Source organism: Salvelinus fontinalis, unplaced genomic scaffold (assembly GCF_029448725.1).
Source record: "Salvelinus fontinalis isolate EN_2023a unplaced genomic scaffold, ASM2944872v1 scaffold_0843, whole genome shotgun sequence".
Taxonomy (NCBI): domain Eukaryota; kingdom Metazoa; phylum Chordata; class Actinopteri; order Salmoniformes; family Salmonidae; genus Salvelinus; species Salvelinus fontinalis.
In genome coordinates, this window is record NW_026601052.1 from 60,426 (window position 1) to 83,991 (window position 23,566).

A 23,566-nucleotide genomic window follows, 5' to 3' on the forward strand; every position below is an offset into this window, starting at 1 on the left:
GGTCTATTCAGTAGCCACCCTGTCTGGTACTACAGGTTAGTGGGGTCTATTCAGTAACCCTGTCTGTTACTACAGGTTAGTGGGGTCTGTTCAGTAGCCACCCTGTCTGTTACTACAGGTTAGTGGGGTCTATTCGGTAGCCACCCTGTCTGTTACTACAGGTTAGTGGGGTCTATTCAGTAGCCACCCTGTCTGTTACTACAGGTTAGTGGGGTCTATTCAGTAGCCACCCTGTCTGTTACTACAGGTTAGTGGGGTCTATTCAGTAGCCACCCTGTCTGTTACTACAGGTTAGTGGGGTTTGTTCAGTAGCCACCCTGTCTGTTACTACAGGTTAGTGGGGTCTGTTCAGTAGCCACCCTGTCTGTTACTACAGGTTAGTGGGGTCTATTCAGTAGCCACCCTGTCTGTTACTACAGGTTAGTGGGGTCTGTTCAGTAGCCACCCTGTCTGTTACTACAGGTTAGTGGGGTCTATTCAGTAACCCTGTCTGTTACTACAGGTTAGTGGGGTCTGTTCAGTAGCCACCCTGTCTGTTACTACAGGTTAGTGGGGTTTGTTCAGTAGCCACCCTGTCTGTTACTACAGGTTAGTGGGGTCTATTCAGTAGCCACCCTGTCTGTTACTACAGGTTAGTGGGGTCTATTCAGTAGCCACCCTGTCTGTTACTACAGGTTAGTGGGGTCTATTCAGTAGCCACCCTGTCTGTTACTACAGGTTAGTGGGGTCTATTCAGTAGCCACCCTGTCTGTTACTACAGGTTAGTGGGGTCTATTCAGTAGCCACCCTGTCTGTTACTACAGGTTAGTGGGGTCTGTTCAGTAGCCACCCTGTCTGTTACTACAGGTTAGTGGGGTCTATTCAGTAGCCACCCTGTCTGTTACTACAGGTTAGTGGGGTCTATTCAGTAGCCACCCTGTCTGTTACTACAGGTTAGTGGGGTCTGTTCAGTAGCCACCCTGTCTGTTACTACAGGTTAGTGGGGTCTGTTCAGTAGTCACCATGTCTGTTACTACAGGTTAGTGGGGTCTGTTCAGTAGCCACCCTGTCTGTTACTACAGGTTAGTGGGGTCTATTCGGTAGGCACCCTGTCTGTTACTACAGGTTAGTGGGGTCTATTCGGTAGGCACCCTGTCTGTTACTACAGGTTAGTGGGGTCTATTCAGTAGCCACCCTGTCTGGTACTACAGGTTAGTGGGGTCTATTCAGTAACCCTGTCTGTTACTACAGGTTAGTGGGGTCTGTTCAGTAGCCACCCTGTCTGTTACTACAGGTTAGTGGGGTCTATTCAGTAGCCACCCTGTCTGTTACTACAGGTTAGTGGGGTCTGTTCAGTAGCCACCCTGTCTGTTACTACAGGTTAGTGGGGTCTGTTCAGTAGCCACCCTGTCTGTTACTACAGGTTAGTGGGGTCTATTCGGTAGCCACCCTGTCTGTTACTACAGGTTAGTGGGGTCTATTCAGTAGCCACCCTGTCTGTTACTACAGGTTAGTGGGGTCTGTTCAGTAGCCACCCTGTCTGTTACTACAGGTTAGTGGGGTCTCTTCAGTAGCCACCCTGTCTGTTACTACAGGTTAGTGGGGTCTGTTCAGTAGCCACCCTGTCTGTTACTACAGGTTAGTGGGGTCTGTTCAGTAGCCACCCTGTCTGTTACTACAGGTTAGTGGGGTCTGTTCAGTAGCCACCCTGTCTGTTACTACAGGTTAGTGGGGTCTATTCAGTAACCCTGTCTGTTACTACAGGTTAGTGGGGTCTATTCAGTAGCCACCCTGTCTGTTACCATAGCACTCCAGGGCCTGTATTCATGTTAAAATAAGTACTTTATTAATCCAACAAAGGGCCTGTATTCATTGTAAAATAAGTACTTTATTAATCCCACAAAGAGCCTGTATTCATGATAAGGTAAGTACTTTATTCATCCCATACAGGGTACAGTTGATTTCACCAGCCAATACATACCCTAATAAAACACAACAAAGGACAAACCGATATTAAAAGCAGCAAATCTTTTTGTCGTCTCAAGAGTAGGAGTGCTGATTGCGGATCAGTTTGTCCTTTTTTTGATCTTAATGAATAAGATTACATTAACAGGACGGACCTGATCCTAGATCAGCACTCCGAATGTGAGACTCTTTGTGAATACGGCCGTCCACTAGCCCCTTTTCCTTCTTTTTTTTTTACCATGGAGAGTTGTTGGTTTGAGATGAAGTGCAGTTGAACCACACCATGCAGGGCCTGTGGTCTGTTAGCTTTTCCTGTCCAAATAATTACACAGTTAATCATATACTGCTGCCGGTCTGATCCTTGAACTGTCTGATCTTTGAACTGACTACATGGAATAGGGTAGATACAAACACAATGGCTGCTTCCCAAATGGAACCCTATTCCCTGTATAGTGCACTACTTTTGACCAAAAGCACCCTATTCCTTAACAATTTTTAAAAAATGTGATTTTATTTTTTCAAACAATACAAAACATACACATACAAACGACATCACACAAACATCGACTATATCACACCTGCCGAGACAACCCCACACACCCATCTCCAGCGCCCGCATCACTCTCCGCCACATGGCCTCAAACTCCACCATTTTGTTTCTCTGTGTCACACACACATTTTCAACATTTAGATAATAAAGAATTTGACCTTTCCATTGTGTTAACAGAGGATTGGTTGATTTTCCAGGTTTTAAGTATATATTTTTCAAGATGAAGGACGAGGGTGCAGTGTGAGAACCCATCGGTTATCTCACTGCACCCTCATATGCCATGTTTGAAATATGCAGACAGATGGATTAAAAGTACATTTACATTGTTATTCTTCTGACAGCCAACATTCTAACTCTGCCCATAACTTTTTGACTTTAGAACATTCCCAGAAAGCATGGATTATCGAGTCATACTTTTTGACCAAAACTATTGCACTACATAGGGAATAGGGTGCCATTTGGGACACAGAAAAAACTCTATAGGCCTTTCAGTTCCTTTGACATTTCGCAATTTGCTGTTTGCTCTTTATAGCTGTAGGCCTACTTCATATGACCACATGTAGTCTAGATGGGTGTAAATGTTACACCCCTGAAAAGGGGTAGAAAGAATCACGAGAGCGTGATACGGAATGTTTACTCATTGAACGTTTAGTGCAATCATTTTACAAAAGTAACACATTTTACAGAATAACAGATCTACAGGAAATATATAGTTTTGTAGGGTACAAGGCTTATTCAAGTCACAACAGTATACACAGTACATCACTGAAACAAATACTATTTTCAATATAACTGTCAAGCACAAAGCTTTAACTCAGTAAACCATAACTCAATTTATCAACAGGCAATAAAGTGTTTGAAAAACCATTACACAAATAACGCCGCAAAATATCTTATTAACGCACATTCACAATCGACATAAAATGGCAGCTACGTAGCAGTACCTAGCAGTACGAAGCTAGCTGCAACCGAGCACGGCTCATATTACTCTCTGCAAACTTAACTAACTTCCTCAATATGTTACTAAAACAACCCTTAAAACACTCTTGACATGTTAGCAAGTTATTACATTTAAATTACTCTTTTTAATCATCAATAACGTACCTGAAAAAGGGTAGAAAGAATCACGAGAGCGTGATACGGAATGTTGACTCATTGAACGTTTAGTGCAATGAGAAAAAGACCGCGAATTCTCCGTGAACTTGAGTGGAGACCAGAGCAATCGATCTCAGGCTCATAGATTAAGAGCATTTAGTAGATCACAGATTAACACTTTTACCCACGACAACATAAAGTAATCAACATAACGTTTACACATTCCTCTCACAATTCGTACCCTTTTGTATGCTTGACGGATTTTAACACAATTATATAAATGTTATCAATCTATCAACTAATACTGAATGCATGATCTTCTTAACCTTAGATGTTTTAAGATCCTCACATACTATGAATTTAATAATACTTTTTAAGGTATAACAGGCTATTAGTATTTCCTTTAACCTGTCACATAAACATGTATACTAAACACAAATATAAATGCAACAATTTTAACGATTTGACTGAGTTACAGTTCATATAAGGAAATCAGTCAATTTTAAATAAATTCATTAGGCCCTAATCTATGGATTTCACATGACTGGACAGGGGAGGAGCCATGGGTAGGCCTGGGATCGTCCAAGTGGGTGGGATTTACTGCCAAATTCTCTAAAATGACGTTGGAGGCAGCTTATGGTAGAGAAATGAACATTCAATGATCTGGCAACAGCTCAAGTGGACATTCCTGCAGTCAGCATGCCAATTACACGCTCCCTCAACTTGATACATCTGTGGCATTGTGTTGTGTGACAAAACTGCACCTTTTTAAAGTGGACTTTTATTGTCCCCAGCAGAAGTCCCCAGCAGATATGCCACACTTGTCAGGTGGATGGATTATCTTGGCACAGGAGAAATGTTCACTAACAGGGATGATTTTATTTCAGCTCATGAAACATAGGATCATCACTTTACATGTTGCGTTTATATTTTTGTTCAGTGTATAAAGATATACTAATCAGTTCTGTTCCACTCTCCTCTCAGGTGTTGAATGGCTTTGTTCTGGTCGTCACGGCTGGTGGCACAATCTTCTATGCATCCTCCACCATCCAGGACTACCTGGGCTTTCACCAGGTAAAGGCTCTTTTAACCTCTCTACAACTGGGCTTTCACCAAGTAATGGGCCTCTTTTTTAGCTTTCTATAAATGTAGTCTGGCTGACACCAGCTCTCAAAGTCTTCCTGAGACTGGAATGGCTGCTTTGATGTGTCGGCACGAAGCATCAATAATGGAAGGGTTGTGCCCTCAGACTTCAAGGCGGCACCATACGCTGGTTGGATATCCTCATTTCAAATTGAATGAATCGTGATCTATTATTATTATTTTTTTCATAGGACCGCCCTTCAGCTTCCAGCCAGCCCTTCCGGGATAAGCAGAAACACACTGTAGCTAGCACAAACCCTCGGAGTTTGGACATTGTTTGCCACTAACATGATGAATAGGGTGCATTAAACATCACACACATTTTCCAAACGTTATAAAAACCCTTCTACACTAAAACGGGTGACATATTAGAGAACTGCAACTTGTTAAACGTTACGATCTTGTGGCTAGCAAGCAGCAACTAACGTTAGCTAGCATAGCTAATGTTAGCTAGCATTGCTCAGCCCATAGAAACCCAGACAGCTAATAACTTTAGCTTGCTGACTATCAACTCGAATTCGGCCAGCTAATCAAATGTATGTTTTATTTCAAATTGAACTAATTCGCTAATTATAGGCTGAACATTTCCTTAACCCACTAAAGTTATTCATTTTCCTTCTTGGATGTCCTCGATTTACATAGTAGGGCAATGTGAATCTTACATGCATTCTATCTAGCTAGCTTACTACTACTGTACGACCCATGTTCAGTTCTGGCAAGTTTCCTCCCTGCCTCCTAATTTTGCATGAACATGAACGACCCTAAACATGAATAGATTACAAAGATCAGACTACAGCAAGTATGACCAACAAAACCAAAAGAGAGATGAGTCCTCTTTCATCAAGTCAGCCTAGAATGTCTAATGTAACAATTACTACTGTAAAAATGAGTGCATGTACAACATTTACTACTGTAAAAACCAAACGGAGTGCATGTACAACATTCACTTTATTTGACAGGATGAAATAAGGCATGAACCAAACATGGAATGGATTTGAAATGTGAAGGTGTAAACTCAGTGAAAATGTAGAGTGAAGGTGTATTTAATTCCTCTCTGTACTCTGGTACAGTGGAACAATTCTTGTTCAGGCTGATTCTGGGGGAAACACATACACACAGAGATCAACTGCAATTGGACCATAGAACAAATATGGCTCAGCTTGCTTTATGCAGGGTGCATCGTCTAGTATGCACCTGTAATTAAAAAGTTATTCACACCTTATATGTCATCACTTTGTTGATAGGTTCATTTCAGTCAATCATTTGGAATGAAAAGGTCTAGGTAGCCTAGCCAGCCAGTGCATTTGTGGCACACCTCATATGTCAGTTCTGACTGTGATAAAAAGTAGGCTATAGATTCTTAATTTCCATCCTCATTCAAAATAAATAGTTATTGAAGCACATTTGATTACTATGCTAGTAGTTCTTGCATTAAACAATGTTATGTATGGAGTTTCCATAGTTTAATCCAGTAAAAGTACTTTCTGTAATGCCTCTGTCGTGGAAATTCTACACAGGGTCACCCAAAGTCTATCTTAAATTAATCATTCTTTATTATCAGCACTGGAGAGGTTCCAACCAACTCAATGCATCAAGTACACATGCCGATCAGGAGCTCTTCCGGGACAGTCCCGTTAGTTCTTTTATATACTGCAGACAAGTTATATTTGCATGATTTAGCTTATTCATAATGAATTAATCATTAACGTTTGCTTCATTCATGTGACCAACCAATACCTCATGAGGCTTCTTCTCTCTTCTTCTCTCTAGGCTGAGACTTTGAAACTGAGATATCGGGGCGAACTGCCAAATTGCAGATTTGTAGATACTGATATTGAGGATTTGTTCAATCAGTCACTAGCATGAACACAGAAATTGGTTATTAGAAAAGCACAAACATAAAATGCTCCATCACATTCCCTCTTACCAGTCAATCTGTGATAATTATCATTATATTTTAAGGTAAACATTAGCTTCTATCAAATGTTAAGGTAAGCATAGCTTCTATCAAAAGTTACCATACTTTTGTTAAAGTAAGGGAAATCCACACATAAAACCAGACACTTCATCATTTAAAACCTTTCATTCTGGGTTATACAATCTAATTAGTATGGTAATACTATCATCATAATAAAGGTTATACTTCTATTAACGGGAGTGAATTTATATAAAATACACACAGATACACAGCATGTTAAATAACACAATTAGGCAAACGAAGAAAAACATCCGCTGCAGCCCATTTGATAATTTGGGATCCCCAACTTCCAAACAGGGATTCCAACCAAGCTGCAGGCGTTCACTCTGTGCAGAATTATTCTTAGCAACAGTGGCAGTCATATTAGAAGAGTGATCTGGGACAAAAGTACAACATTCATCGCCAATGAAAGTGCCCCCTTTACCTGCCCAAAGATAGTCAAAAGCCTCTCTGTTTTGCAGAGCCAATTTACACAATTCTTTTAGCATCTATGTTTCTAGAGATCTCCAGAATTTGGTCTAGGGCACATGCATATTGAATTTCACAGGGAAGAGAGAGCACACATGTTATAACAGTTTCACACCACCCTTGATTTGAATGAGATTAGGGAAAGATTATCACAAACTACAATCTAGTGGCTCTCATCACATTTTCTGGGCATAGCTTTGTCTCTAGAAGCCTTTCCAAATCATAATTAGAACTATTGATAAATTATCCAGCACAAATTTACAATGACAGTGCCCCCATTGTGTTTCACTTTGGTTCTCTCACTCAAATTTGAAGACCCTCAATTCAGCACACACCTATACAGGCAGAATTTACATTGACACAGTATATTCATCTTATATTTCTAGCATTAACTTTTTTCATCACAGCCTTCATTTGTGGTAATGACAGATTATCTCAATGCATTTATAGTCTAAAGTACTAAACATTTGCTGTGTGCAGACCTCCACAATTAACCTGATACCCCAAATAAACAATTTAGGATAACCCTAAATTAATTACGGGCACGGTTGACTACCCCCCCCCCCCCCCTCCCTCTCGGCACTCATTCTTGTGGCGTTTCAGTTTGTCCTCCCAATGGCACATGTTCAAAATTGATGGCCCTTGATAATGTCCCGATTTCTCTCACCTGAGCCGCCACTGTTCATTCCAGTCCATTATGTCTTGTTGGATGCTGTGTACAGGTTGCTGGCTCGGACTCAGGTTTCAGGTGGTGAAGGACCATAGTGAACGCCATTGTCGCCATTACTTCAGCCGGTTAGTGGGGGTGAGATTCACTTTGTTCTCGGCCGATTTATACCTTCTATGCATCTAGATACCATCTGTGGTCACCTTCACCATAACATCGAGAGAGGACAGACCAGAACAACAGTTTAGTTTAGAGCATATCTGATTCCGGAAATCCAGACAAATTATTCACTGTTTGACAAATTATTACTACTACCAATATTCTTACATCTTTTATTTTTTATCTCACCTTCATTTAACCAGGTAGGCCAGTTAAGAACAAGTTCTCATTTACAACTGCGACCTGGCCACGATAAAGCAAAGCAGTGCGACAAAAACAACACAGTTACACATGGGATAAACAAATGTACAGTCAATAACACAGTAGAAAAATCTGTATACATTGTGTGCAGATGAAGTAAGCATGTAAGGCAATAAATAGGCCAATAGTGGCAAAGAAATTACAATTTAGTAATTTACACTGGAGTGATATGTGCAGATGAGGATGTGCAAGTAGAAATATAAATGTCTAAGACACATGTCAAAGAGAATAACCACACACAGTTGTTATTCTTATTCTACCCCCCCCCCCCCCCCCCCCCAAATTGGCTTATACTCCCCTATCATCTTGGCGATCTCACTGCAGAGTTACAGGGTCAGGCGATCAGAGTGCTAATCCTTAGGGAGAAATCCCCACCATCTAGCAGGCCCAATCTGGTGAGATTTGTATTGAAACAAGACAAAGACAAACACAACAACAGAAATACACTTCTTCATATAAAACTAGAGGTGGGGGAAAACTTCAATCCATTTGGAGTAACTGTCAACCATTACCAACATGTTTTATTTCTTCTTTCATTTTTACAGGCATTCATGTGAAAATAAATGATTAGCATATTTACCAAAGGACCCCAGGGGACTGGTAATTCCCCCTTTGGACACATGACTCACATCATGATTCATGCACCCCCCCCCCCCCCCCAAAAATAAATGACAACACTGCCTGTTAAATACAAATAAAATTATAATTACAACCTTGATAACTCCACAAATAAATAATTGTATCCCATAAGGTAATGGTCAAATAGACTATAGAAAGGTGTCCCTCATTCAGGGGCAGTTCTCTCTCTCGCTCTCTCGCTCTCTCGCGCACTCTCGCGCTCTCGCTCTTTCTCCCGCTCTCGCTCTTTTCTCTCGTTCTGAATCTCACACAGGAATGTGTTCCTAATTCTCTATTGTTTACGTAGCCCATTTCAATCTCAACCAATGTCTCTAGTCTTTCTAATGAGGGTGATCAGGCCTCACCAGAAAGTCAGAACAGAAGTCAGAGGTCATTCAACCCCATTTAAGTGAGTGTTTCTTTCCCTGTACCTCAGACATTACTTCAAGATATTTCAATGATTTTGTGTATCAGGTTTGCAATGGGTTTTACATTTCTTTATCAAGAGAATGTACATGTGTACAACCAGAACTCTGATGATAGATACTTCAGGTGTCTTCTTTAAGGTGCATCCTTTCTAACCTGTGAAAAACCCACCAAAAATTAAAAAGACCCCACACAATAAATCACCACTAACAAATATTCAATAACAGGTAAAAACAAACATTGGCCAGGCATTTACTTCATTTGGGGCTCCTTTAACAGCCGGATTCGTGTACCTTTTATACTAACTTTACAAGGCGCCTGCCTCAGAATGCATTTCGAAGGGAGAGACACAGAATCATTGGTAAACATGTCAACTTGTCCTGGAACAAAGAAAATAAACATGTAATTAGTTTTCACTGTTAGATTTTTATCAGTCCTAAAAATTCTTAATCGTTAATCGAGTTTACTGCATCTTAGGCAGGAAGTCTTGATAAAAGCATGCGTTTACAGAATTATACTTGGGACACATCAGATGATACAGTGTCCCGTAAAGCTGAATAGGCACCTAAAGTAAACAATCCTAGAGCCCATCTCTTGTAATCTTAGTCTTTTTGACCTGTTGCATTGACATAATTCTGTCCTAACTGTCCCTGGGACATAAACTAGTCAAAATATGAAACCTGTTGTTGAACAAATCTGCTAGGACCTTCAAAGAGTTGGTGCTGGCTTATCAGCTGAATATTTGTTACTAAAAACATTTACTTGAATCACCTTCAATTTTGGACACAGTTCCACGCAATGGAAACATATTATTGGTTTAGATGACATTACCTTACTTAAATAATTTGCGCTACCCAAACTATACAATTGAGTAATAATAATTGAACTTGTCAAAAATGTGTTTTATTCACACCTCTGTCCCACTGTGTCCCCACTGTGTCCCTTATAGCCTGTTTGAGTTCATTTAGTACTGGCTGCTCTCTATTGTTCCACAGGAAACTTGGCCTCTAATTTAATATCAGTCCCAATGCACAATCCATCTGTTCATCATGTGACCTTATATTGAAACATTTACTCTTCAAATTACTACGATATTGCGTTATTAGAGTGCTATCTGAAAGCCACATATTACCATTCACTTTCTTACTTTCACTAACCTCCATATCTGTTTCCCTCAACTAGGACTTCACACTTATTAAATGTCTATTTTAAGATGAACTTGTAATGCGCTGTAGATGGCGCGCTCTATCCATGATAAGTCTCTACCTAGCAAGTTAAACTCAAGTAACCAATTATACTTTCATACATTTGTTACTTTATCAATTCTAGTAACCAATTATACTATGAATTTCTCTGTTGTACACCACTTACGTACGTCTACGTTTGGCTGTGCAAGTTGTATATAATTATTATTATTTTTCTCCATTGTTACTATCAAATCTCTAGTAACCCAGTATACTTTTCTTCGCAAATTTCTCCTTTAGACTAGTGTTCTATTCATACATGGGTTTAGATATTGACACTACCGTAATTTCCGGACTATAAGCCGCTACTTTTTCCCACGCTTTGAACCTTGCGGCTTATACAATGACGCGGCTAATTTATGGATTTTTCCCGTTTTCACAAGATTCATGCCGCCAAAAAACTGAGCACCGTCACATAATGTGACGTAAATCGAGCGCGCTCAAACTTCCCATAATTCTGATTACGGTAGTCATTTTGTCACCCTCATCATGGCAAAGACACAGAGGAATTGTCACGTTCCTGACCTGTTTTTCCTTTTTCTTGTATTTATTTGGTTGGTCAGGGCGTGAGTTGGGGTGGGTTGTCCATGTGTTATTTTTCTATGTCGGGTTGTTTGTGTTTGGCCGGGTATGATTCTCAATCAGAGGCAGCTGTAAATCGTTGTCCCTGATTGAGAATCATACTTTTTGTATCTCGTGTCTGTATTCGTGCCCACGGGACTGTTTGTCGGGTCGTTTCTCTTTTGTCATTTTGTTTCGTTAGTGTTCCGTTTATTTGGTTAATAAATAATCATGGACACAAACCACTCCACATATTGGTCTGATCCTTCTCGCCTCTCTTCCTCGTCCGAGGAGGAGGATTACGCCGACCGTTACAGAAATGCATATGATGCAGTTTTCAAGTTGAAGGCGATCGATCTGGCTGTTGGAAAAGGAAATAGAGCTGCTGCACGGGAGCTTGGCCTTAATGAGCCGATGATAAGACGTTGGAAACAGCAGCGTGAGAAACTGACTTAGTGCAAAAAGACAAGAAAAGCTTTCAGAGGAAAGAAAAGCAGATGGCCCGAACTAGAAAATGAGGCTTGGATGACAAGTGGGGAGAAATCCTTCACTAAAACGGGCCGCATGCGAAGAGCAACTTATGGTCAAGTCTGCCAGTGGGTCCTGACAGCGTGGAGCGTTGTCAAAAAAAAAAAAAAAAAATCCACTATCAACGGGTTTTGAAAGGCTGGACTGCTGCGTATTGAAGAGGGCAGCATGAGCTCAGCGGGGAATTTGCCTCCGGATGAAAGTGACAAGAGCAACAATGAAAACGATCCAACATCGGATGAAGCAATTCTGAGGCTATTCAACTCCGACACCAAAGGAGATGACTTCAGTGGTTTCAGTGCACAGGAGGAAGATAGTGACCAAGGACTTTCTTGGTAGGCTACTGTTTACTGCTATTTTTTTTTATTTTTGTTACAAGCCGTGTTTCGTTAAAGCCTATTTATTTTTGTTACAAGCCGTGTTTCGTTTAAAGGCCTATTTATTTTTATTACAAGCCGTGTTTCGTTTAAAGGCCTATTTATTTTTGTTACAAGCCGTTTTTCCTTTAAAGGCTGTGTAAAGTTAATTTGTTTCAATGTACCGGTAGGCACCTGCGGCTTATAGACATGTGCGGCTTATTTATGTACAAAATACATATTTTTTTTAAATTTAGTGGGTGCGGCTTATATTCAGGTGCGCTTAATAGTCCAGCAATTACGGTAGTTCTATTTAACAGCATATTCGGGAATAGTACTTTCCCCTTTCATATCTCTCACATACACAGGTTCCCTGTATAACGTTACAGATCATAAATGCCTACAGACATCCATACCACTCATGTGCATCAATGCCTACAATAATACCTTGTGCTATTATCAGTGGTTCTCAGACCATGTAGACTATCGTTACACACGAGTAGTGGCTGCAGACACATGTAGACACTTCATAGTCATTAACCATATGTAACTTCAACGGTTTCAGTGGTTCTCTGACCACGTAGACACCTCCTTTATAAATGCCTACAGACAATTGTCACTGAGGCCTCTCTGGCCTCACTCTAGCCTTTACCTAAGACTAGCTTGCCAATACTTCCTATACATGTATAATAACTGTAGATAACGTTATAGATCGAAAAACTCAGCTCACAGAACAGGTTAGGGGTATCCATTCAGACATGTACTCAGTAATCTCCCATATTACCTCTTTCACACCGGAGCCAGTCCCCTGACAGCTCTCATTCACTCAGCACTTAATAGTAATAATATCTCTTATTATTCTCAATTTCAAACTCTTATCCAAATTTCATTCAGCTTAATATCCAAATGTCTATTTTCTTATTGTCCAAATTTCAATCAGCTTGACGTCCATATTTCAATCAGCTTGACGTCCATATTTCAATCAGCTTGACGTCCATATTTCAATCAGCTTGACGTCCATATTTCAATCAGCTTGACGTCCATATTTCAATCAGCTTGACGTCCATATTTCAATCAGCTTGACGTCCATATTTCAATCAGCTTGACGTCCATATTTCAATCAGCTTGACGTCCATATTTCAATCAGCTTGACGTCCATATTTCAATCAGCTTGACGTCCATATTTCAATCAGCTTGATGTCCATATTTCAATCAGCTTAACACATCCTTTCCACACTTCCACAACTCTCACATCCACATTCACTTCGTACTATTTCCAAACACACTCGGTAATCTCTAAGACTAGCTCTATCTTTCTTCAGTCATGTGAATCACTGCCATGGTTCCTCTATAGTCTCTACTGTCCCCAAAGTCTCTACAGCATCTATAGTCCCTGAGCATCTCAGTCCCTATAGCATCCATAGTATCTATAAACCCATCCATACTATTAATAGTTTATATAGTCATAAATGCTATGGTCTCTATAGACTCGTCTCTCTGCATGCATATAGAATAACACACACACATCCACACATTCACTCAGTACATATTATCCACATTTCAATCAGCTGAATAGCCAAATGTAAATCCTGTTGTTATCCCAATTTCAAATAGCTTAATACTATCCACACTCACACAACTTTCACATCCACATTCACTACAATCACACAACTCACATCCACATTCACTTCGTGCTATTACTTAACTAGTGGTACCCTACATTTTTATTTTTAGTATTACATTAGTATTGAATACTGCATTGTTGGGGTTAGGGCTTGCACGAAAGGCATTTCACTGTACTTGTGCATGTGACTTTAACTTGAAACATTAGTCTATTTTATAGGGTTAAAACATCTGACTAATGCGTAAGCATTGCTTATTTACTAGTGTCCATATCATTATTTGTGTTACCTAACGGTTTGCGTGTGAATTTTACCGGTCACACCTGACAAAGTTGATTGCTCTGGTATTTCCTCAACATGAACGAAAGCCAGGACCTAAACAGATACCAAGTCTAATAAGTCCGTTTGGGTATCGGAACTAAACCCAGGTTGAATCTAAGGCCCAGTACAGAGCATGTTTGCAGAGTACAAGTCAGGACTAAGATCCATGAGATAAGTGATGGGAAGAGGAAGGATGTATTGTCTAGCAACAATAATGTCCATATTTGCATTGTTTTCTATTAGTTTACTAGACTTGTATTTTGATGATGGTGGATGTTTTTGCTCCACAGTCAGACGTCGTCCATCAGAGTGTTTATGACATCATTCATATGGAGGACCGAGCAGAGTTACAGAGACAGCTTCACTGGGCCCTCAACCCCCCTCTCACTACTGACACTGGACAGCTGGTCTCAGGTAATCTCCAACCCCCCTCTCACCCCTCACACTGGACAGCTGGTCTCAGGTAACCTCCAACCCCACCCTCACACTGGACAGCTGGTCTCAGGTAACCTCCAACCCCACCCTCACACTGGACAGCTGGTCTCAGGTAACCTCCAACCCCCCTCTCACCCCTCACACTGGACAGCTGGTCTCAGGTAACCTCCAACCCCCCTCTCACCCCTCACACTGGACAGCTGGTCTCAGGTAACCTCCAACCCCACCCTCACACTGGACAGCTGGTCTCAGGTAACCTCCAACCCCACCCTCACACTGGACAGCTGGTCTCAGGTAACCTCCAACCCCACCCTCACACTGTACAGCTGTCCTCAGGTAACCTCCAACCCCACCCTCACACTGGACAGCTGGTCTCAGGTAACCTCCAACACCACCCTCATCCCTGACACTGGACAGCTGGTCTCAGGTAACCTCCAACCCCACCCTCACACTGGACAGCTGGTCTCAGGTAACCTCCAACCCCACCCTCACACTGGACAGCTGTCCTCAGGTAACCCGAGGTTGGAGGTTACCTGAGGACAGCTGTCCAGTGTGAGGGTGGGGTTGGAGGTTGACTGCTCACACTGGACAGCTGGTCTCAGGTAACCTCCAACCCCACCCTCATCCCTGACACTGGACAGCTGGTCTCAGGTAACCTCCAACCCCACCCTCCTCCCTGACACTGGACAGCTGGTCTCAGGTAACCTCCAACCCCACCCTGACACCGGACAGCTGGTCTCAGGTAACCTCCAACCCCACCCTCACACTGGACAGCTGGTCTCAGGTAAAGCTGAGTTTTTCACCACAGACAGCCGACACACAACTTGTACCAGCACGTCTGTTTCTTATAGACTATCACTCTCCAATCCACACTATCTAACCTGTCTTGCCCCAGATCTTATATTAATTGAGCTCCCCCTGCGTTGGCAGGTTCCTTCATTATACACTGCTCAAAACAATTGCAAGGTGTGAAGTGTGATTGACTTGGAGTTACATTGTGTTGTTTAAGTGTTCCCTTTATTTTTTTGAGCAGTGTATATATTAGTCCTAGGGTGTCTGCTACCTAATGTTCTAATATGACATTAAGTCCAGCAGCTCCATGTATGCTGGTGAAGCACAGGGAAACATGGTATCTACTAGGAAGTGAAGAGAGCCACAGAAGGAAATAACCACTTGTGAAAAGTAAACCTCCTTGAATGTACAGTATCTCTGCTGTGTCAGCCAGGAATGTAGGCCTAGATGTTCTAGTCCAGTGGTCACCATCTGGTCTATTGCAGTCGACTGGTCCATCTGGTCTATTGCAGTCGACTGGTCCATCTGGTCTATTGCAGTCGACTGGTCCATCTGATCTATTGCAGTCGACTGGTCCATCTGATCTATTGCAGTCGACTGGTCCATCTGATCTATTGCAGTCGACTGGTCCATCTGATCTATTGCAGTCGACTGGTCCATCTGGTCTATTGCAGTCGACTGGTCCATCTGGTCTATTGCAGTCGACTGGTCCATCTGGTCTATTGCAGTCGACTGGTCCATCTGGTCTATTGCAGTCGACTGGTCCATCTGGTCTATTGCAGTCGACTGGTCCATCCAAGGCTTTCCTCGTAGATCGCCAAACATTTCTGTAAAATAAAGCCTTGTGTTCCTATTTTTGTATTACTTTTGCAACGTTTGTTTTAGGTGCACTTGATTCAGCTGTCCTGCACGCCAGGTAGTTGAAGTGTTCCCATTTTGTCCAATTTCATGTGTCTGAAGGTACAAACTCCGCCTACCTGGCAGATCCGGATAGCAAATCAAGTGCACCTATAGGTCTGCCGCTGGCCAATGAGATATCTCAGATCACTGTGTCACAGCTTCCACGAGCCCACAGTGAAGTTGATAGTCGACTACTGTGAGATTTCAAAACTACTGTGAGAAACAAAATCATGACTAGAGAGACTGTCAACAAATATAGTAAACAGCTGCTGTTTTTATGAGTGAGTTCATGTTTAAGATTTTATTCAGCACTGTCAACACTTTTTTTCAACACTTTTATAAAGTCATAAAACACCCTCTAGCTATCCACTCGGCTTGTCTTTCTAAAATCGAGGAGTATTTCACGTTCTCTGGTCACATTCCATGGGGAGACACATATTTTTTGTACGGGTCCTTTGCCCTACTCGTGTAACACGAACTCTATTACACTGATCATAGTGAACCGCCAGCTCTCTACCAGTCCTCTACCTTTGATATTATCCAGACAGTCTGTCACTGTATTCACTCTCCATATCGTAGTGTGGAGCAGTGTTTCACCTTGCATCCTGAGAGACCCTGTGAGCCAGGGGCGTTTTAGCACCTTGGACCAGTAGTGGCAACTGGCTGGGGTGAGCCTGACCTAGGCCCAGCCCTGGATAAGATAAACTCTACGTTTGGGAGTATTACCTAGCATTCTGTCTTTCCTCAGTAGGAAATGGCTAATGACATGTGGCATAACATTCTGGTTTGTAGTGTGGGGACTAGACATAAGGTTTGCAGCTCTGGGTGAGGTTTGCAGCTCTGGGTGAGGTTTGCAGCTCTGGGTGAGGTTTGCAGCTCTGGGTGAGGTTTGCTGCTAAGAGTTAGTCTACTATATGAAGACACTATTTTCTCTAGACATCCTGTAATTCACTATTATAGCTATAGTATGCTGTATGTGTAATTTTATGACCCCCCCTCCCACCTCTCTGGCCTTTGAAGATTCAGCCTCGCCACAGGCTGTCACAGTCTACAAGCCAGAGGCACTTCCACCAGAGAATTCCACCTTCCTGGAACGCAACTTTGTCTGCAGGTTAAGATGTCTCCTGGACAACTCCACTGGCTTCCTAGTAAGTTCCTGGAGGAAATCTCTGCAATTACTGGAAAATCTAGGGAATTTTAGGAAAAGATTTTTCAACCCTAATCATTTAAAATAATTATTTAAAAAGATTACTTGTGAACAGTGTACTAGAGCGCAATGGAAATCAACTCTCATCTCCCGCTGAAACTCTTGAGATTGTAATTGTGTTATGACAGCCACTGAAGTCACTTTCTTTGAGGATGAGTGGCGTGTCAGGAAGGGGTTAAATATGCGTTGCCCTGAAGTGGGGGAATCAGTGTGAGGCTTCTCCAATTCCCCTTTGAGTTCAGGGAAGGGTATGGCCAACGACTGCTTATCCAGACCAGGAAATTATCCTACAAATAGCGTTTGCAGTCAAGCTTTGAGAACACAAAAATATTCTAAATTTTTTAAAATATTTTTTGCATTTCTCTACAGTTTTGTGAATGTCAAGTTATAATCACTGAATAATTAGATTTAACTGGAATTGGAAATTGTTTTCTTATTACATAAACTCAATATTATAGCTTAAATTAAATTGTCTTTGCCCATTTGATCAATGACCATTTGGTGTTTTAACTAGGGTAGTTAAAACATTTACTAGATTTTCCATAAAATCTAACAACATTTTCAATCTAGTTAGATTTTATGGACATTTTCCTAGAAGTCTATTTGAAAATCTAATTTGATTTCATTTACATTTTCTAGATTTTCTTAGAATATAGATGGTGTTTGAGTTTTTCTGAGTGGGCTGATTGTTACAGAGCTGAATAAATCCTCTGTCACAAGTCACTCTTACTGATTTCTCAAATCTAATATGGGAAATGAAGTGGAGAACTATGCCTTTGTCCTCTGGCTAGCCTCAATTCTCCCTCTGAACTTTTCAACTCTGTTGGATGACCTGAGCACAAATCAAATCTGTGTCAAATTCTGTTCAGTTAGGGAAACAGATAAAAAATAAATAATAATTAAATCAGAAAGACCCATTGAGTTCTTATTTCAGTCTTTTGTTACTTAGATTTACACGTTTTAGAAAGTAAACTTTCACTTACATACCTTATTAAAGGAACATTAAAAAGAAAATTCAACTTCATATTCATCGTCTCCAGCACCACCCCAACATCAATATATGTGAAAATGGCATGTTTAAATGTTCTATACTAAAAAAAAAGTGAGGAAGATGTGTTTCCAATGACAACCAATTCATAGACAATTAGGAGGCAATTAGTAGGTAATGCCTCCTCATAATTGGTTAAAATCACATGATGTGCACCGATGATGTCATTGGAAACGCTTATCTTTCACCATATTTTTTACTACAGAACATAGTGACACGCCATTTTCACATTTGTCGATGATGAATAGGAAGTTGAACATTTGTGAAATTTCCCTTTAAGGTGCTACCAGTTGCATGGAGAAGTGTACTCAATAAAAAGAGCTCCAGCTCATTGATAATCTTGACGCTTCTTCCAACAGCTTAATGGGATCTTATTTAACCAATGTTCCTGTCTGAATCGACCGTCATCAGGATGGAATAGGGGGCCATTTGGGACACAGCCCTGACTATGTTTAATGGCTATTCTGCGTTCTCCAGGCCCTGAACATCCAGGGGCGTCTAAAGTTCCTCCATGGCCAGAGCGAGAGGACCAAGCAGGGCAAGGCCATCCCGCCTCAGCTGGCACTGTTCGCCCTGGCCTCGCCCTTGCAGCCCCCCACCATCCTGGAGATCCGCACCAAGAACTTAATCTTCAAGACCAAGCACAAGCTGGACTTCACCCCCATTGCCTGCGACGCCAAGTGAGTGACGATAACAGTAGTGGGCCTGTCTAGTGGGGCTTACTGCTGCTAAGCACCTTCAATACATAGGGAAGATGACCACTTCACTACAATATTTTACATTGAATTCAAAGCTTGCCGTCTGAATGGTAAATCATTTTATTGTTCACCTGCCCGGGTACTGGAGTTGTGAACAAGCTATTTAGCTAAATCTAGTACAGTGCATGTTTTAATTGTATGTGGTCCCTGTCAAATAAACCTAATAATTCAAATCATTTATACATTTTAAGAGGAACCATCTGCGCAATCTCATCATATTTGAGATTATAAACTGGGTGGTTCGAGCCCTGAATGCTGATTGGCTGACAGCCGTGGTATATCAGACCGTATACCACGGGTATGACAAAACATATATTTTTAATGCTGTAATTGCATTGGTAACCACTTTATAATAGCAATAAGGCACAAGAGGGTGTGGTATATGGCCAATATACCACGCCTAAGGGCTGTATCCAGGCACTCCGCTTTGCGTCGTGCATAAGAACAGCCCTTAGACGTGGTATATTGGCCATATACCACACCCTCTTGTGCCTTATTGATTAATTATGCTTTTAGATCACAAGTGTGATCTATTCAGAAGTAGGGAAGAGACATGTTTTCAATGTGCTTTCTGTGTTGTTTTTCCTGTCCTCTTGTACAGAGGGAAGATGGTGCTGGGTTACACTGAGGCTGAGCTGTGCAACCACGGCTCAGGATACCAGTTCGTCCATGCTGCTGACATGCTGCACTGTGCTGAGAACCACATGAGGAGTAAGACTGCTCTCCTGCTGCACACAGTCCTATCATGTAGTGTAGTTCATGGAGACTGACAGACTGAGATCAAAAACGTGCGGGTCACATTGCATAGTGTACTGCATGTTGAGTTGCACATTCTACATGTTGAGTAGTTCATTCTACAGCCAGTGTCCTGAGGGGACTTTCTGAACAGATTCATTCCTACATCTTCTAAAAAATTAATGGTGTTTTAAGATGAGATGATAAAACAAGACCGCACTTTATTAATCCCTGAAGGCAATTTTGATTTGATTTAATTTCTATTTGATTTAGTGACTTTTAGTGACAAGCAGAGGTGTGAACGTTTAAACATTCAAACTTTTCTACAAAGTTGGGATCCTTAATTTTATGAAAAATCCTTGTTTTTTTGTTGCTAAAATCACAGTGCAGTTCATGTTAATTTCCGTGTTATAGCCTAACTAGACGGTAGGCTATAAATGCCTGTGGAAAGTTGTGTAATTTTAAATAAAACTTTAGGCTACTTTGGTGAATTTGCGAAACATGCAAGACAAGACATAATTTTTGCCTGCCTCCTCCTCTCCCCCTCGCGCTGGCTCGCCTGCTCTTTATTAATGATGCGAGTGTGTGTTCAGTCTTCGGTCTGTTGTGTGTAGAATATCCTAGACTATTCATTGGTGATAGGTAGGGATGGGTGATATGGCCAAAATATCATATCAGTGTTTTTTTTTTTAAATTGTACATTATGACGATATTTTATGTTTTTGAATAATAAAAGTTCACAATTTTCTTTGAGTAGTGTGACCCTAGGGTGGCAACACATCTATTCTAAGTGATTTCAATGGGTCTTTCTCCATTCTGATTGTTGTATATGTAACAGTATAACTTTAAACTGTCCCCTCGCCCCGACACGGGCGCGAACCAGGGACCTTCTGCACACATCAACAACTGACACCCACGAAGCGTCGTTACCCATCGCTCCACAAAAGCCGCGGCCCTTGCAGAGCAAGGTGAAACCCTACTTCAGGTCTCAGAGCAAGTGACGTAACTGATCGAAACGCTAACTAGCTAGCCATTTCACATCCGTTACACTCACCCCCCTTTCAACCTCCTCCTTTTCCGCAGCAACCAGTGATCCGGGTCAACAGCATCAATGTAACAGTATAACTTTACGTCGTCCCCTCGCCCCGACACGGGCGCGAACCAGGGAACCTCTGCACACATCAACAACGGTTGCCCACGAAGCATCGTTACCCATCGCTCCACAAAGGCCGCGGCCCTTGCAGAGCAAGGTGAAACCCTACTTCAGGTCTCAGAGCAAGTGACGTAACTGATCGAAACGCTAACTAGCTAGCCATTTCACATCCGTTACATATACTATTCAACTTAAACCAAAAAAAAGAGTGAACTGTTGGAATCATGGAAATAGAATGATTATTCTAATTCTAAATTGGAATTCTGTGTTTGACATGACAACGAATTAAAATGCCAGGGAGGAACTGTTGATAAGTGTTTCCTAGGGGACCCTGTAATCTTTGGCTACATTGAATGTTCTCTCTTAGCTACTTCATATTCCTCTGATTTAGACAACATGCTGATTTAGGTCTACACCAGCACTGGTATTGTCAGGCTGTATAGCTAATTACGTTTGCTATGACTCAGTACATTTATTAGCTAGCTAGCGATTAGCATTAGCGGCTAACAGGATTTAGGCCCAAATTGCTAAAAAAAAATACAAAACTAGCTGTTTGCAGATGTAAGAAACACAAACCAATAGTGTAATTATAGAATGCGAGTGGATTTATAGTAAGAAGCAAAGTAAAAACGGCATCGTTGTCATCAACATTGTTACATGTGCTGCATTGCCCATGCAGCCTGGTTGAGGAACAACAAATGCTCTCCTTGGGTGCAGGCCTAGGTCTGTCTGGAAAGCAGCATGTAGGGAGTGGATAGAGATGACTCGGGTAGCGAAGTAAACTATAAAAATGGACGTTACACAAGGCGTACCACATTTAACAAACCAAACATTCAAATACCGTTATGGAAGGTAAAGTAAAAACCCAAACCGGTCCCTGCATCAATACCGGTATATCATCAAATACGCTATAGCGCCCAGCCCTAGAGATAGGCCCTGCTTTGCTGAAGTTACGAAACATTGCAAGCCAAGAAATGGCAAAATACAGCATTCCATTACGAGATACAGCTTTTGATTACCGATAGATAGGCCCAGTGCGTGTGATAGGCCTAGTGACTGTTTGCCTGGTGGCCGATCTGCCTATAATGTGCGCCTCTCCCTGGCCCTCGCTAGCTCTATGAAAGATGCCAGTGTTTGTGTTTTCAGTTTGGCAACTAATAATTCTCCTCCGTTCCAAAAATACTGAATCTTAGGTGTCCATTCTTAGCTCAATCTAATCTTAACACTCAGAAACGGGAGTCGACAGCGGGAGTCATCGTGTAAGGAGTCGGGGAATCTATTATTTTGGAGTCGACTCTCCACCACTACGTCATTGTTGTTAACTTTTGAAAAATGCCTGAGAAAGGCAAGCGACAGCAGAGAAGTCCCGTTAAATGAGAAGGAAATGGAAACTTTGCGAAGTGGAATTGAGGTACAGGAATTGTAGTACAGGTGCAACGCTTCACCATCTGAAAGGGATGCACTGTGAGACCCAAACCGTTGTTGGCAGCAGAGCAGCTGCATTGTGAATTCACATGAAACGTTATGAATTTTCTGTATCTTTTTTAAACAGAAGAATTGAATGTTTTACTATAAGCCACATCCCTAGTGATGTTTATGTGATGTTTATGTGTCCTATACACATTTCTGCTGTGTAACTTGGTTTATGTGTGTGTTTCCATGCCCAGTGATAAAGACCGGAGAGAGTGGGATGACAGTATTCAGGCTGCTGACCAAGCTGACAGGCTGGGTGTGGGTGCAGGCTAACGCCAGACTGGTCTATAAGAACGGACGGCCTGAGTGTATCATCGCATCCCAAAGAGTCCTCACGTACGTCTCGGCACGCACACACAACCTCATTGTTTAATGTCATTCCATTGGGGCGGCAAGTAGCCTAGTGGTTAAGAGCATTGGGCCAGTAACCAAAAGTTTGCTGGTTGGAATCCTCGAGCTGACTAGGTGAAAAAACTGTCAATGTGCCCTTGAGCAAAGCACTTAACCCTAATTTCTCCTGTAAGTCACTCTGGATAAGAGCGTCTGCTAAATGACTAAAATGTACTTATTTTTAGTGATGAAGAGGGAGAGGACAACCTAAGGAAGCGGAGCCTCCAGCTGCCTTTCAGTTACACCACTGGGGAGGCTCTTCTCTACAACACCAGCTTCTCCAAAACTCTGGTAACAGGGGACTCCTTAGCAGGCGACACCACCGGCCCTGCAGAAAATACCACCAACAACAACCAGGATGGAACCCTGGACCCTGACTCACTGCTGGGCTCTCTGTTGAAACAGGACACGTCTATCTACTGCTGCTCCCCTCAGACTCAGAACCAGCTCCCGCTCCAACTCCTGCTGAAACAGGACAAGTCCATCTACTTGTGCTGCTCCCCTCACACTCAGAACAAGCTCCAACTCCAGGAGGAGGTGGCAGGGCTTCCGCAGGAGGAGGTGGCAGGGCTTCCGCAGGAGGAGGTGGCAGGGCTTCCGCAGGAGGAGGTGGCAGGGCTTCCGCAGGAGGAGTGTGGGGGCATCTTCTCCAGCAGCTGGCAGGAGGGCAGCATCCTCTCTCTGTCAGAGAGTCCTCTTCAAGCAGGAGCCCTTGGGGGTGGGGGATGGCGGGG

General features: G+C 42.1%; 1 protein-coding gene across 1 annotated transcript in view; it reads left to right on the forward strand.

Annotated features, from left to right (window-relative positions):
- LOC129847437 (aryl hydrocarbon receptor-like) overlaps positions 1-23,560 on the forward strand; it is a gene marked incomplete at its 3' end in the record, with an annotated part of 81,261 nt that extends 57,701 nt beyond the window's left edge. Inside the window, 8 exon segments of the mRNA XM_055915229.1 lie at positions 4,574-4,663; positions 14,232-14,355; positions 17,089-17,216; positions 18,801-19,003; positions 19,683-19,792; positions 22,637-22,778; positions 23,018-23,521; positions 23,523-23,560. Coding sequence (XP_055771204.1) covers positions 4,574-4,663; positions 14,232-14,355; positions 17,089-17,216; positions 18,801-19,003; positions 19,683-19,792; positions 22,637-22,778; positions 23,018-23,521; positions 23,523-23,560 — 1,339 coding nt within the window.
- Positions 23,561-23,566: the final 6 nt, after the last annotated feature.